At 39.6% G+C, this 13,987-nt stretch overlaps 3 protein-coding genes and 1 long non-coding RNA gene across 4 annotated transcripts; 3 read left to right on the top strand and 1 right to left on the bottom strand.

Annotated features, from left to right (window-relative positions):
* The first annotated feature begins 2,668 nt into the window (after nt 1-2,668).
* LOC114855802 (odorant receptor 131-2-like) lies at nt 2,669-4,208 on the top strand. The gene is made up of 2 exons (XM_029151283.3): nt 2,669-2,980; nt 3,259-4,208. The coding sequence occupies exons 1-2, from the start codon at nt 2,849-2,851 to the stop codon at nt 4,054-4,056; spliced, it is 930 nt and encodes a 309-aa protein (XP_029007116.2). The 5' UTR covers nt 2,669-2,848; the 3' UTR covers nt 4,057-4,208.
* A 2,638-nt stretch (nt 4,209-6,846) lies between these two features.
* Nucleotides 6,847-7,917, top strand: LOC114855443 (odorant receptor 131-2-like). Its single transcript, XM_029150598.2, has 2 exons — nt 6,847-6,921; nt 7,129-7,917. The coding sequence occupies exons 1-2, from the start codon at nt 6,847-6,849 to the stop codon at nt 7,915-7,917; spliced, it is 864 nt and encodes a 287-aa protein (XP_029006431.2).
* Nucleotides 7,918-7,969: 52 nt separating this feature from the next.
* LOC129604145 (uncharacterized) lies at nt 7,970-9,996 on the bottom strand. The gene is made up of 3 exons (XR_008694809.1): nt 9,097-9,996; nt 8,894-8,944; nt 7,970-8,806 (listed from the first exon to the last, which is right to left on the bottom strand). It is a non-coding gene; the product is annotated as an uncharacterized LOC129604145 (long non-coding RNA).
* A 1,876-nt stretch (nt 9,997-11,872) lies between these two features.
* Nucleotides 11,873-12,927, top strand: LOC114855442 (odorant receptor 131-2-like). Its single transcript, XM_029150597.2, has 2 exons — nt 11,873-12,026; nt 12,127-12,927. Exons 1-2 carry the CDS (start codon nt 11,898-11,900, stop codon nt 12,925-12,927), a joined length of 930 nt encoding a protein of 309 aa, XP_029006430.1. The 5' UTR covers nt 11,873-11,897.
* Nucleotides 12,928-13,987: the final 1,060 nt, after the last annotated feature.

Here is a 13,987-nt window from a genome sequence, read left to right as displayed (position 1 = left end):
CAGAGGATTAGAGATGTTCGTTTTGCCTTAGTTTGGAGCTGTAGCCGCTGTGCAGCGTCTCCCGTTACCAGTTAGTTGAGCAGTGCCCTCTCTGGTCCAGGTGCCACGGCCTCTGGACCAGGAATCGTCGCCCGCGGTGATGATGACGGCTCGGGTTCAGCAGAGTAACAGTCAGCCAGGCTGGACCTCCAAGGTGTTGCAAAGCGTCAGTGCTACTAAACTAGCCCAAAAAGCAAACGGGCTGGAATCTAATTTAATTGGTTCGATCCAAAATAGCGAGTCAATTAAGGACTGGTTGTAATAGTTTCAGTTTCGCGGAGTTTCTTGATGACTTTCTAACGTTACAAAAATCGTTGTTCGTTCGTGTTTCTAAGTTTAACTTAGGTTTACAAAATTTAAGAACAAAGGAAAATAAAGAAAAGTAATGCGACGCAAAAAGGAAAAAGGTGAAAGAAGTTTGAAGGTAGAGGGAAATCCGTTTTGCCTTGGGTTTCACTGGTTTAAATACCCCTGGGGCAGTGGTCACTGCAGGGCGGAGAAATGACTTCAACCAGTGGTGAAGAGTTCCACCTCTTCAGATCAGGAATCAAACTATTTGATTTGGATCGCTCCTAAACCTGGGATAAATAAGCTCTTCTCTTTTCATCAAGCTCAAAGTTCCATCACACCATAACGCAATAAGCATGTAATGATCACTTTGACACTCAAATAAGCAGAGAAGTCAGAATGGTTAAACAGCAATATTAAATGCATAGAATATTAAGGTTTTATATGTGGTCCCTTACAAATGCTGTAACAAATTAAATGTTATTCATGATGACTGGTCTTGTCTTATGTAACACCCAGTAAACACTAAAACATACACGAATAATAAATGCAAGCAAAATCAAATTATAAATGACCTAATCTGGACATTACTAATTAAACAATTGTAACACTTAAAAATGTGATACAATAATGAGGATACCGAATTGTAGCTGGTGGAAATAGTCCATGTGTATGTTGCACAGATTAAAAGAAGTAAAGAAGGTGAGTCTCTCTATTTCAACTTTGTGCCTACACACAAAGGACAGCATGGTGATGAGTTGAAGTCCCTTTGTAACTTTAGGAATTTCCTGGCAAATCTGTAGATCAGGCATTGAACATCACACAGAAACCAATCTAATATCAAACGAAAACATTTTGTCCACAGAATACAATGACATCAGTTTCATGGAAGTTGAAAGTTCTGGTGCATCTGAACCAGAACCTGTGTCCAAATGAAGTCTCTCGTTCTCTTTGATGAGCACATTCCACATTTTATGGCTGGTGGTCCCAGTGCTGGGGGAGACAGCTTCTTGGTGATAAATGTGACAGCCTCTCCTTTTGGCATGATAAGCAGAGGTAGAATCCTGAGGGATTTACAGGTAGATCAACAAAGTGGACTCATGGTTCTTTGATATGGACCTTTGAGATGTTGGCGTCAATTGGTGCCTGTGGTGATAGAAGCCAGTCTCCTGTTGTGGAGAAAGCTGTGCTGGGCTGTCGACAGGTGGAGACAGGTGGTGGTGTCTCTGCACCGCACAGCGAAACACAACTTAAATCTCTATGCTGAAAGGAATTTCAAAGCCGCCAGTTTCTCTTGGATGAAGTTGCGAATTCTACTGCTGACATGTGTGTTACGGATCACCAGCTTCGGGCTACATATGGACAGAGGAGTACTAACTTCACTAACTAACTAAACTAACTTCAGGATACCAAAAAGAAACTGGAAAAAACTGCCAGGATGCATGAGAACTGGGTAAGTAATACATTCAACCTTTTTATTGTTTTAGCTTGTGCTTTGAAAGTTACAAGCTGATGGCTGTCTGTTTTTTGTTGAAGTGTTGGCGGCTTTACAACACTCTACAACACTGTCTACTTTGGTTCAAAATAAAAGGCTGCGTAATAACTTAGAAAACATATCATTATTAAAATAGACTTAAAATATAACCTTTTGTTAAAAATGTAAAGCAATGTCTGAACTTTTGTCTGTAAACCAGAGTAGTAACACTATGCTCGTCAGAGCGCAATGATTTCTGGGTGTTGTAGGATAGAGCACATTAGGCTGCAGTGTTTCCTGCACTGTAATGTACTAAGACAAGTACAATCACAATCACAACCGCGCACACACACACACACACACACACACACACACACACACACACACACACACACACACACACACACACACACACACACACACACACACACACACAAAACCCAGAACAGTTCTAAATCCCACAACACATTGGACGACCACAAAAACAAGCACAGTGTACAGTATTTAAAAGTGTAGGACACTATATTCTGGACTGACAAAAACATGAGTGTCAAATCCTTGTTATCCGTATGTGATCCTTTGTATGATTGCTAGATGTGGGTCTTTTATTATTTTAAGTTGCTATTCATTAATGTGTAAATTAATGTTATAATCCAAATAGTTAAATTTTAAACACTTATTGGACATTTTTGTACATATAAGGACAAAACGCATTAACCTAACCTTTTATAAGGGAATAATCCTTCATGTGTTTTTGCAGCAACTGTTTTTAGAACATTCTATTCATTTATACCCATTTTTGTTATAATTTACATTTATTTTAATTGATTCAAAATAGAATACCATTGTCAAACTGTTGGTGTGAAATAGCTTCCACACTGCTATACAAGAGTCCATATTTTATTGAATTCTAATCAGTTGTTTTAACACTACTAAAACGCTGAATCTTTATAAAATGCTTCTTCTGTACATTATTAATCAATTTGTCTCCATTCCAGCTGTCTGCAGTGAAACCATCAGCCGAACAATGATCCATTAAAAACAAGGATGAATTCCACAACAGCTGTTTACCGCGATACGGTACAAACAGCCATCATTAAAAATGTGGTCACTGTGGTTCTCTGCATTGCCATTAACTATGTCAACAGCATCCTGGTAAACACATTCAGAAAACATCAGGTCTGAAAACTTTGAGTTATATTGTCTACAAACTATTTCTGTTTAGGTTTGCAGGTCAATTCAATTCAATTCAATTTTATTTATATAGCGCCAAATCACAACAAGGTTATCTCAAGGCACTTTACAAAGTAAGACCTTACACAACTAAACCAAACAGGTTCCACATTAGGTCACTAATTAGGTTGTAGACAGCTTACATTGTGTTGTGATTTGCTCTTGCACAGTAAATGATAGTCATTTCTTTTTTTTTTACTAACATCTTCTCTTTTTTCCTACAGGTGTTTAACATGAACCCTCGCTACATCTTCTATATCCACCTAGTAATCAACGATATCATCTTGCTGAGTGCATTCACTCTGCTTCAGGTCCTCAGTTACATTGTGTTTACATTGAATGTCTCCTTATGCATAGTTCTGGTGATGATTTCACTTTATGCAAGCGTGAACAACCCCCTGACCCTGGCAGTTATGGCAGTGGAGTGTTACATTGCCATTTGCTTCCCTCTCCATCACACCCAGATCTGTACAGTCAAGAAAACCTATGCTGTGATCGGCCTAATATGGACGCTTAGTACGCTTTCAATCCTACCAGATATATTTGTTGCCGTAGCCACAGAACCTGTGGAATTCTTTAATTCCAGAGTTTTTTGCTTGAGGGAAAATATTTTCAGGGCCCCGTATCTCACAGTAAAGAGAAATGCACTCAATGCAGTGTTTTTGGTCATTGTGTGGCTGACACTTTTCTATACATACTTCAGGATACTTTTTACAGCTAAGGCGGCTGCTGCAGATGCCAAGAAGGCAAGAAACACTGTCCTCCTCCACGGCTTCCAGCTAATGTTGTGCATGCTCTCTTATGTTTTTCATCTCGTTATAGAAGGTCTTACATTCTTCTTTCCAAATAATGCGGTAACCATTCGCTTCACTATTGCAATATTGATTCAGATCCTGCCTCGACTCATCAGTCCAGTCATTTATGGGTTACGAGACAAAATATTCAGGAAGTACCTGAAACAATATTTGTTTTTTACAACAAAAACTAAAATTCATACAGAAAAACAGCAAACTGAGAAATAATGACAGTAACTGGATTCCACATGTAGTTCAATTACAACTGTGTCTGGTGCAGTGGTGGGGGGGTGCCCAGTAGTTGGGAGTGACCGCCTGCCTAAGGGACTCTTGAGTGAGAGAATGGGTAAGTGTGACAGAGGGGTGAGGGCGGTTCTGGCTGTGCTGCTTGTAGTGCCTGGAAAGTGGTACTGCGATCCATGGGTTCTGCTTATCTGCTTGTGGCGAAGGGGTTGCGGGGGGGGGGGGGGGGGGGGGGGGGGGAAGGTGGGACCGCAGTGGGCAGTGATATAGTTGCTTCCCAAATAAATCACTTCACTCATCCATTTAGGTCTGTGAGGGGTGTCCTACTGATGGAGGGACCAGGGCTACTGAAAAGAGGTTCATTTAAACCGTCTTTCCTCTGCAGTTTTAATTGCATTAGTCATACACACACATTCAGGACTTTGTAGGCTGCCTCTGGGGGGACCAGTGGAGGGAGCCTTCACTTTGATGGCTCTGTCTGCTGGACCCCTCAGGGAACTGCCGGTCTCCCAAGTTCTTCATACTTAGAGGGTAGGCTCTTTCACTGGGGCCTGTGGGCCTGGCCCTGGTGGAGAGATCACCACCCAGTTTTAACTACACAACAGACATCTAGGGCGTGGGACACTGTCCAGGGGACACATCGTCAGCCAGTGGTCATGCTCCTGGAGGTGTCCTCCACTTTCAGTGCACTCTAGTTTCACACACTCTCGTTCAAGGTAGGTTGCAGGGTTCTGGGGTGCCTTTTCTGCTGCTCCCTGCTTCCCCAAGGTGAGGGCGGGGCTCAGGGGGTGCTGCAGTCCATCCCTGGGGCCACATGGGTGGCAGGCCAGAGACCTACCCTCCCCATGAGAATAAGCGAATAAGAATGAGAATAAGCAAATGGTGTGGGTGTGAGAATGTATCTGAGAATGCATGGATTCACGTATGACTGACTAGTTTTTCTGTGGGTTGATGTGTGTGGGTGTGCATCTGTGTCTGTGCGAGTACGTATGCGTGTGGTGCGGTTGGTTTTTTGTGTCTTGCCCTCCTTGTGCAAGATGTCAATGATCATCTTTTGGACAACGGTCAAGTCAACAGTCTTCCCCATGATTGTGTAGTCTACAGAACTAGACTGAGAGACGATTTAAAGGCCTTGGCGTTGAGTTAAATAGCTGATTAGAGTGTGGCACCTGGTGTCTTCAATAATGAATCTTTTCGCAATATTCAGATTTTCTGAGACACTGAACTTTGGGTTTTCATTATGTTATAATCATCACAATTAAAAGAAATAAACATTTAAAATATATCAGTCTGTCTTTAATGAATGAATATAATATACAAGTGTCACTTTTTAAATAAAATTAGGGAAATAAAGCAATATTTGGATGGTATTCTAATTATATGACCAGCACCTGTATAAAGAAGCACTTCATGCTGTTAGAATAACATATTAGTCCCCCTTAGTGGTGGCAAACAAAAACAACCCCAAGTTTCCTATCAGCACTGTAGCCAGGCTGACTAAGAGTCATAGCTGTTGTTGAGTTTATACATGTTTCCTCTAGGTGATATTTTTAGAAAGCATTTTATACATTTTCATTGGTATGTGGATGATACTCAACTATATATGTCTTTGGAACCAAATAAAACAGATCAACTAGTTAAAATTCTAAGTTGTTTAAAATACATCAAATCCTGGATGTCCCAAAACTTACTTCAGCTAAATTCAGATAAAACCGAAGTCCTTATAGTTGGGCATAAAAATCTACTGAATACTGATACTACTGAATCAGATGGTTACTTTGGATGGCATAATATTAGCTTCAGATTCTATTGTGAGAAATCTTGGTGTCATCTTTGACCAGGATCTCTCTCTAACATCATATATTAAACAAATCTGCAGAACCGCCTACTTCCTACTGTATGCCATCTTAGAATTATAGCTAAAATTAGAAGCATCCTCTCTCAGAGTGAGCCAGAGAAATGCATTTGTGAACTCTAAGCTGGACTACTGTAACTCCTTGTTGCTGCTTGTTGTTGTTGTGCCCTTCTCTCTGTCTCTCTTTTCCCTTACCCCAACCGGTCGAGGCAGATGACTGCCCACATTAAGCCTGGTTCTGCTGGAGGTTTCTTCCTCATTAGAGAGGTAATGTATGAGGGATCTTGGGTTTAGTTGTATAAGGTCTTAAACCTAACCTTGTAAAGTGTGATTTGGGGCTATATAAAGAAAACTTAATTGAATTTAATATGACGCTACCTTACTGAGAAGCTTAAAGTATTATCCCCAACAAACAAACCTTCAATAAACTAGTGAAATTTCAGTGGTGCCTGAAAGACAGGGAGAGAAGAAGAAAAGAGTTTAGTGAGAATGAAAAACAATCATGGTGAAAACTTGTATTTTTAAAAGATAAATAAGAGAAAGAACGTAATGGTGTTTATTAATAAAATACACTTCTCCCCCAGTCAAATTGCTTAATCTGCTTTATCCTTTCAAATGTGTACTAACAAACGTTGTTTCTGTTATGTAGGTTTGGAGGACTCAGCAGTCCTTATTCTTGAAAGAAAAAAAAACAATCTATCCCCTTCTGACACACTTGCCTGGATGTGTGCATACAGAAAGCAAGGGAGTTACATCAGCCTATAAAAGCTTCTGTTGTAACATTCAAAGCTGATATGTGAACACCTTATTCTTATTACACAACTTTATAAGCTGCTGACATGAATTGCACGCTTGGTGACACCAATGCAACAGGTCCTGTGACTTACCTGGACAAAATCATCACAGCTGTTAGCAGGAATATGACTACTGTCGTCCTCGGCATCACTGTCAACTATATCAACGCCACCATGATCAACACATTCTGCAAGCATCATGTGGGTAATGATTTAACTCTCCTTTTGACAAGTATGAATGTTTTAAATAGTATATAATGTGTAAAGTGTACTGTATTAGGGATTTATCCCATATGACTGATATGAATGAAATTACATAACTATCAAAACTACTGACTGACTTTCTCAGCTATATAGCAATATAAGATGTGTAAAAACACTGTCTAACTCTTTATTTGTATAACTCAGATCTTCAAGCTAAACCCTCAATACATCCTTTTCATCCACCTGGTGTTCAATGACATGACTCAACTGACAATCAGCATTTTGCTCAATGTCTTATCCTACATTTTTCAAACCATCTACGTCTCCCTTTGTTGCCTCCTTATATTGCCAGCCATCTTCACTACACTAAACACTCCTCTGAATGTAGCTTTCATGGCAGCAGAGTGCTACATAGCTGTCTGCTTTTCCCTCCGCTACAACTACATATGCACGGTCAGAAGAACATATATTGTGATTGGTGTAATTTGGGCTATAAGTTCACTTTCTGTCCTGCCAGATATATTTATCCTTTTAGCCACTGAACCTCTGCAGTTCTTGAATTCACGGGTGTTTTGTTCAAGGGATTGTGTGTTTAGGAACCCCTACAGTTTAAAGAAGAGAGATGCAACCCACATATTGTTCCTGGTAGTGGTTTGGATCACTCTCTTCTACGTTTACTTTAGGATTCTTTTTGCAGCCAAAGCTGTTAAAGCAGATAGCAAAAAGGCCAGAAACACCATCATGCTCCATGGCTTTCAGGTGCTGCTTTGTATGATGGTTTATGTACAACCTATGTTAAGTCAAGCGCTCACACGCCTGTTCCCAGCTGGTGTGGCATCTGTAAACTTTGCTTTATTCATTATAATTCAAATTCTTCCGCGCGTGATTAATCCTATTGTTTATGGCCTACGTGACAAGACATTTAGGAAGCACTTTACACATTACCTGTGTACTATGAACATCTACTCAAAGAGAACAACAAATGTAGAATAGAATAGAATAGAATAGAATAGAATAGAATAGAATAGAATAGAATAGAATAGAATAGAATGCTTTATTTTGTCCCACAATGGGGAATTGACATGTTGCAACAGCAGAAAAAAGACATAAATACAAAAGTCTTAAAAGAAAAACATAAAAACAGAATAATCTCCACAGGTTATCTCTAGTTAACATTATGTACACAATGACAACGAGCTGTTGAACCGCAGTTGTTAAAGTAACTGGTATAATTGTCATGGTAATGTAGAGTGTGTGGCAGGGTTGTGGAAATGTGCAATGTGTTAATGGTAAAGTCTTACAGCAGCAGAAGGGGAAAGACCTGTGGAATCTTTTGGGTGAATCAGTCTGTCACTGAATATGCTCTCCAGGGGAGACATTGTGTCCTGCAGTGATTGAGACTCATAGTCCAGCATAGATGTAAGTTTTGCCAGAACCCTTCTATCTCCTACCTCCCTCACTGAGTCTAGAGGACAGCCAAGGACAGGGCTGGACTTCTTAATGACCTTGACCAGCTTTTCCCATTCCGTCTTTATGATGCTGCTGCTCCAGCAGACCACACCGTAAAGGATGGCTGATGCCACCACAGAGTCATAGGAAGTCCTCTGGAGTGTTCCCTTCACATTTCAAATGACCTCAGTCTTCATAGGAGGTAGAGCCTGTCCAACATTTTAGTCCAGTCCAACTTGTTATTTAGGTGCACACCCAGGTACTTGTAACAGTCCACCCTCCGGATGTTCATTGCCTGGATGTTCAGTGGTAAGGGGGCAGGGTAGACTGACATCTGCAGAAGTCCACCACCATCTTGGTCTCTTGGTCACCTTGGTCTATCCCACGCTGATCAGAAGGCGATGCCGCTGACACCAGTCTACAAAGTTCTATTCTACGTAGCCACATACAGTAATGAATTAGGCCTGATTAGTACAGTAGATAAAACATAAATAATGCTGTGGTGTTGTGAAACTCTCACATTACAGTGTCAGGTCAGCCATAACTTCAGTGGATCCTGGGAACTTTGTATCTTTAGTAAAATAAAATCCAACATAGTGTAACAATCAGTTTTCTTGTCTTTAGTTATGTCTTCTCTCAAATGAATGCATGTTGTGTACAGTCAGACTAAAGTATGTTCTACGGCAATTTACATATTTACATAAACACAAAATGTATCTGTACCTGCCCCAGCAACAGTCAGGTTGAGAGGGGGACGGAGCCAGTCTGCTGAGACTCTACTGCTCTCTTCACCATTGTTTATCCTCGCATACACTGACAACACTTAAATGAGCCAGAGTACAGCACAGACGTGTTCCGTTGAGGAGAGAATAAATTCAGTTTTATACAAGGACAATCCCAAATGTGAGGTCTCCTAGTTTTTTGAAAATACAAACAGTTTATTTTCTATAATATTCACATAATAATGTGAATATATTAATAATCATAATAATGATGTAAATATAATAATATTTACATCAAGTTAAAGGTTGAATAATTATTAGTATTTCCATATAATCGCCATTTCTGGCAATGCATTTTTGTAGACTCAGTTTTAGAATGCCCATACCAGCTCTCCACTAAAATGCAGAGAGCATTCAGAGTTATCCGTCAATCTTCACACGTTTTCTCCAACCTTTATGACTGTCTCGTCGAAAATTGATGGTCTCCCACTCCTTTGTTTGTCGGGAATTTCAGTATGACCAGCTGTAAACTCTGCACCACTTGCGGACGTTTTTGACATCCATGCGTGAAAAAAATAACAAGAAGAAAGAGGTAAACTACCTGAAACAAAGTTTTCACTCATTAAAATGGTCCGTCATGTGGCCGTCACCAGGTTTTGGAGGCAAAACGGTGTGTGCAGCCAATGGCTTAACTTCAGTTACGCCTCAACTAATTTCATCAAATTATCCTACTTAACATAATCCTGAATTTAGACTATGGATACTTTTTCCTCTTTTCATCAATCCATCACACAATAACAACAAATATATTAATGATTATACTGATATTTAAATCAAATGGAAGTTTCAAAAACTGCATACATGTGATTATTAAGGTCTCGTGTGTAGTCCTGGATATGCCAATAAAATTTAAGTATTATCAAATGGTAAATTGCTTTGTCTACTATCTAGTAGCACACTGTAAGAACATACTGTACTGTACACAAACAACAATTAAGAATTTAGTTGAATTCTGAATTAATCTGGACATTAGCAACCAAAGTATCTTACTGTTAAGTTCCTGTAAGATAACACGGTCATCTGTCTACATACCTTATTGGTGTAACATGTATGCATGGAAGAATATCAGTTATTTCAACTTCCAAACATAGGACAAAAGAAACACAAGGAATGCTTTAGTGCATTTCTACCAAAGGATGACAGTGTTGCTCCATGTTATTCAATTTTGTACTTCTGAAATATTTACACAAATCTGTAAGGCAAAGAATTTTCAATGTACTGTACATAAACTATTATTGCATCAAATCACAGCACACTGTTCACTGAACACAATGGTGTTGGTTTCATGGAGGTCAGTGGTTTCGGTGCATCCGATTTAGAACTAGAGTCCAAATGAAGACTTCTCTTAGCTTAGCTGCCATGCCACGGTTTATTGCTTTTATCTCCAGCGGCTGGTTGGGCAAGTTTGAGAAAAGAGGCCTGTGTAGTGAGTTACAAGCTAGTTTTGGGTCTGGTATGTGATAAGGGACAAGCGGGGATCCTGAGAGTGTATGCTGTTAGCAGTAAATGCATTAGTAAAACCAGATACAGTTTAAACTACAATCTACTCCAGTACATAGTACAACAAATAAGTATCAAGTACTTATGGATGGAGGAGCACCGAGGTGGAACAGCCAACACCCGAGCAGTTCTTCCATTAGCTGCGCCATGTCACTCTACCACAATCAGCGGGTGAGCTGTAACATTGGAAATCCAGTTTTGGTATCCGGAGTTTGTCTGGGTGGCAATTGGGCGCAACCTGAGGTGTTTCTGTGAGAGGTTGATTGCGAGTGTACATAAAGTCTGGAAAAACTTCTGGGGCGAGATTGGAATGGATTGGTAAGAAGTGAACAAGTCATATATAAAGTAAATGTACCAGAATTAGATTTCACATAAGCAGAACATTAATGTACATGAATGTACTGTAATGAGAGAGTTTGGCTGCAGAGGACAAACGGAGAAGGAAAAAGGAGAGAAGTGAGGTGGATGGTTGAGAAGGTGCTGGTGGAGAAACCAGAGAATTAACAGGGATGGAGGTCAGGAAGCGTGAGGCTGGAGGAGGAGGGAGACGGAGGAACGAAGGAAGCTTCCCAGTGACACTGGCCCAGAGCCAAACAAACCACAACCGCGTGCATGCGCACGCGCACACGCACACGCACACACAGTTCTTGATCTCATGACCAATTGGATGACTACAAAAACAAGCACAGTGCATTCGAAAGTGGAGGACACTGCCAGAAATGAGTGTCAAGTCCTTGTTATCCATGTTACACCTTTGTATGATCACAAAAAATGGTGCTTGGTGATTGATTTAATTATTAGGTTTCTTTTGATTAATATTTTAATTAATGTTACAATCCAAATAATTAAAATCTTTTTTAACATTTATTAGATACTTTTCTCTCATATACGTATTTTTGTGTATAGGGACATAATGCATTAACCTTATTTTTTCATAGGGTTTATAATGAACAAATTTTGTAGGTGTTGTGTTTGTTTACTTAACAAGGGAATATTCTTTCATGTGTTTTCGCAGCAAGTTTTTTTTTTAAACATTCTATTAATTTATACCCATTTTTGATAAAATTTAAAGTCAGTGGTGTTCATATTTAATTAAATTCTAGTCAGTTGTTTTAACACTGTACTATAATGCCGAATCTTTATAAAATGCCTCTTCTGTACAGTATTAATCGATTTGTCTCCATTCCAGCTGTCTGCAGTAAACAATCGGCCGAGCAATGAACAAGACAACAAAAAACAAGAATGAATTCCACAACACCCGTTTATCGAGACACAGTACAAACAGTTATAATTAAAAATGTGGTCACTGTGGTTCTCTGCATCACCATTAACTATGTCAACAGCATCCTGGTACGCACATTCAGAAAACATCAGGTCTGAAACCTTTGAGCTACATTGTCTACAAATTATTTCTGTTGTTTAGGTTGTGTGGGTGTAAACAGCTTGCATTATGTTATTATCTTTTTTCCTACAAGTGTTTAACATGAACCCTCGCTATATCTTCTATATCCACCTAGTAATCAACGATATCATCTTGCTGAGTGCATTCACTCTGCTTCAGGTCCTCAGTTACACTGTCTTTACACTGAATGCCTCCTTATGCATAGTTTTGCTCATAATTGCTATATTTGCAAACCTGAACAACCCCCTGACCCTGGCAGTTATGGCAGTGGAGAGTTACGTTGCCATTTGCTTCCCTCTCCATCACACCCAGATCTGTACAGTCAAGAAAACCTATGCTGTGATCGGCTTAATATGGACACTCAGTACGCTTTCAATCCTACCAGATATATTTGTTGCCGTAGCCACAGAACCTGTGGAATTCTTTAATTCCGGAGTTTTTTGCTTGAGGAAAAATATTTTCAGGGCCCCGTATCTCACAGTAAAGAGAGACGCACTCAATGCAGTGTTTTTGGTCATTGTGTGGATGACACTTTTCTATACATACTTCAGGATACTTTTTACGGCTAAGGCGGCTGCTGCACATGCCAAGAAGGCAAGAAACACTGTCCTCCTCCACGGCTTCCAGCTAATGTTGTGCATGCTCTCTTATGTCTTTTATCTCGTTATAGAAGGTTTTACAATCTTATTTCCACATAATTCGGTAAACATTCGCTTCACTCTTTCAATATTGATTCAGATCCTTCCTCGACTCATCAGTCCAGTCATTTATGGGTTACGAGACAAAATATTCAGGAAGTACCTGAAACAATATTTGTTCTTTCCAACAAAAACTAAAATTTATATACAGAAACAACAAACTGGGACATAATGACAGTGACTGGATTCTTCATGTAGTTCAATTACAACTGTGTGTCCATAATCTTATGCTTAAATAAACAAGCATCAAGTTCATTCCTTTTCAACCTTAAAGGTCCATGCACAGGTTTTTTTCATGCTCCACATTGCTAAAGAATTGGACCTTGATGTCTCAGTAAGGTGTCTGTAACGTTTCATGCCAAAAAGCGCTGTAGATGTAAAAGGAGCTCCTATAACTAGTTTTCTCACATTTAACTAAATGACACAACATGTTTTCTCACATTTAGTTAAATGTGTAAAAGTCTAAATGTAAATGTTAAATATAAATGTAAATATTAAATATAAATGTAAATGTTAAATGTTAAATCTAAATGTTAAATGTTAAATGTTAAATGTAAATGTTAAATGTTAAATGTTAAATGTAAATGTTAAATGTTAAATGTTAAATGTTAAATCTAAATGTTAAATGTAAATGTTAAATGTAAATGTTAAATGATCGAACTGAATATTTAAGTAGACTCCACCCCCTATTATCCTAGATCAGTGACGCGGACTCAAACACGTCAAACAGTATAGCATAGGTCCGCCCACATCTGAATCTGGATCTGTGCACGAAAATACTGGAGAGAAGCCTGAAGTCGAGGCCATCATGGCCGCCAGCTCCGACTCCCTCCCGTTGGGGGAGATTGAACGGGCTGTAACGGCAGGTGTGCGGGCTGAGGCTCCGCTTCAAACTGCCGTTCTGTCGTAAACACCATTAATGAGGAGTTAAGTAGGTTTAAAAAGAATATTTCTGTGGCGCCGGTGGATAATTAGTTGGCTAACTATACTAGCTAGCCGAAGTTACGTCCAAGCTAAAAACAAAAGGTTCCAGATCAGATGTGGGCGGGGTTTGCGCGCACTGTTGGAGGTGATTGAGTTCGCGTCTCTGATCTGAGACCAGCGCTGTTTGAGGGTAGGGATGGAGTCTACTTGCACGTTCATGAATATTCAGTTTACACTCGGCAAACATTTAACATTTACATTTAACATTTACATTTAACATTTACATTTAACATTTACATTTAGACTTT

The sequence above is a fragment of the Betta splendens genome, chromosome 5 (genome assembly GCF_900634795.4).
Source record: "Betta splendens chromosome 5, fBetSpl5.4, whole genome shotgun sequence".
NCBI lineage: Eukaryota > Metazoa > Chordata > Actinopteri > Anabantiformes > Osphronemidae > Betta > Betta splendens.
This window is presented reverse-complemented; position numbering and strand designations above follow the sequence as displayed.

What these genes read in the sequence shown, in the direction of transcription:
- LOC114855802 (XM_029151283.3), top strand. Translation starts at nt 2,849, where the DNA reads ATGAATTCCACAACAGCTGTTTACCGCGATACGGTACAAACAGCCATC. An exon ending in ACACATTCAGAAAACATCAG is followed by an intron (nt 2,981 to 3,258) that starts GTCTGAAAACTT and finishes TTTTTCCTACAG; the next exon opens with GTGTTTAACATGAACCCTCG.
- LOC114855443 (XM_029150598.2), top strand. Translation starts at nt 6,847, where the DNA reads ATGACTACTGTCGTCCTCGGCATCACTGTCAACTATATCAACGCCACC. An exon ending in ACACATTCTGCAAGCATCAT is followed by an intron (nt 6,922 to 7,128) that starts GTGGGTAATGAT and finishes TGTATAACTCAG; the next exon opens with ATCTTCAAGCTAAACCCTCA.
- LOC114855442 (XM_029150597.2), top strand. Translation starts at nt 11,898, where the DNA reads ATGAATTCCACAACACCCGTTTATCGAGACACAGTACAAACAGTTATA. An exon ending in TACGCACATTCAGAAAACAT is followed by an intron (nt 12,027 to 12,126) that starts CAGGTCTGAAAC and finishes TCTTTTTTCCTA; the next exon opens with CAAGTGTTTAACATGAACCC.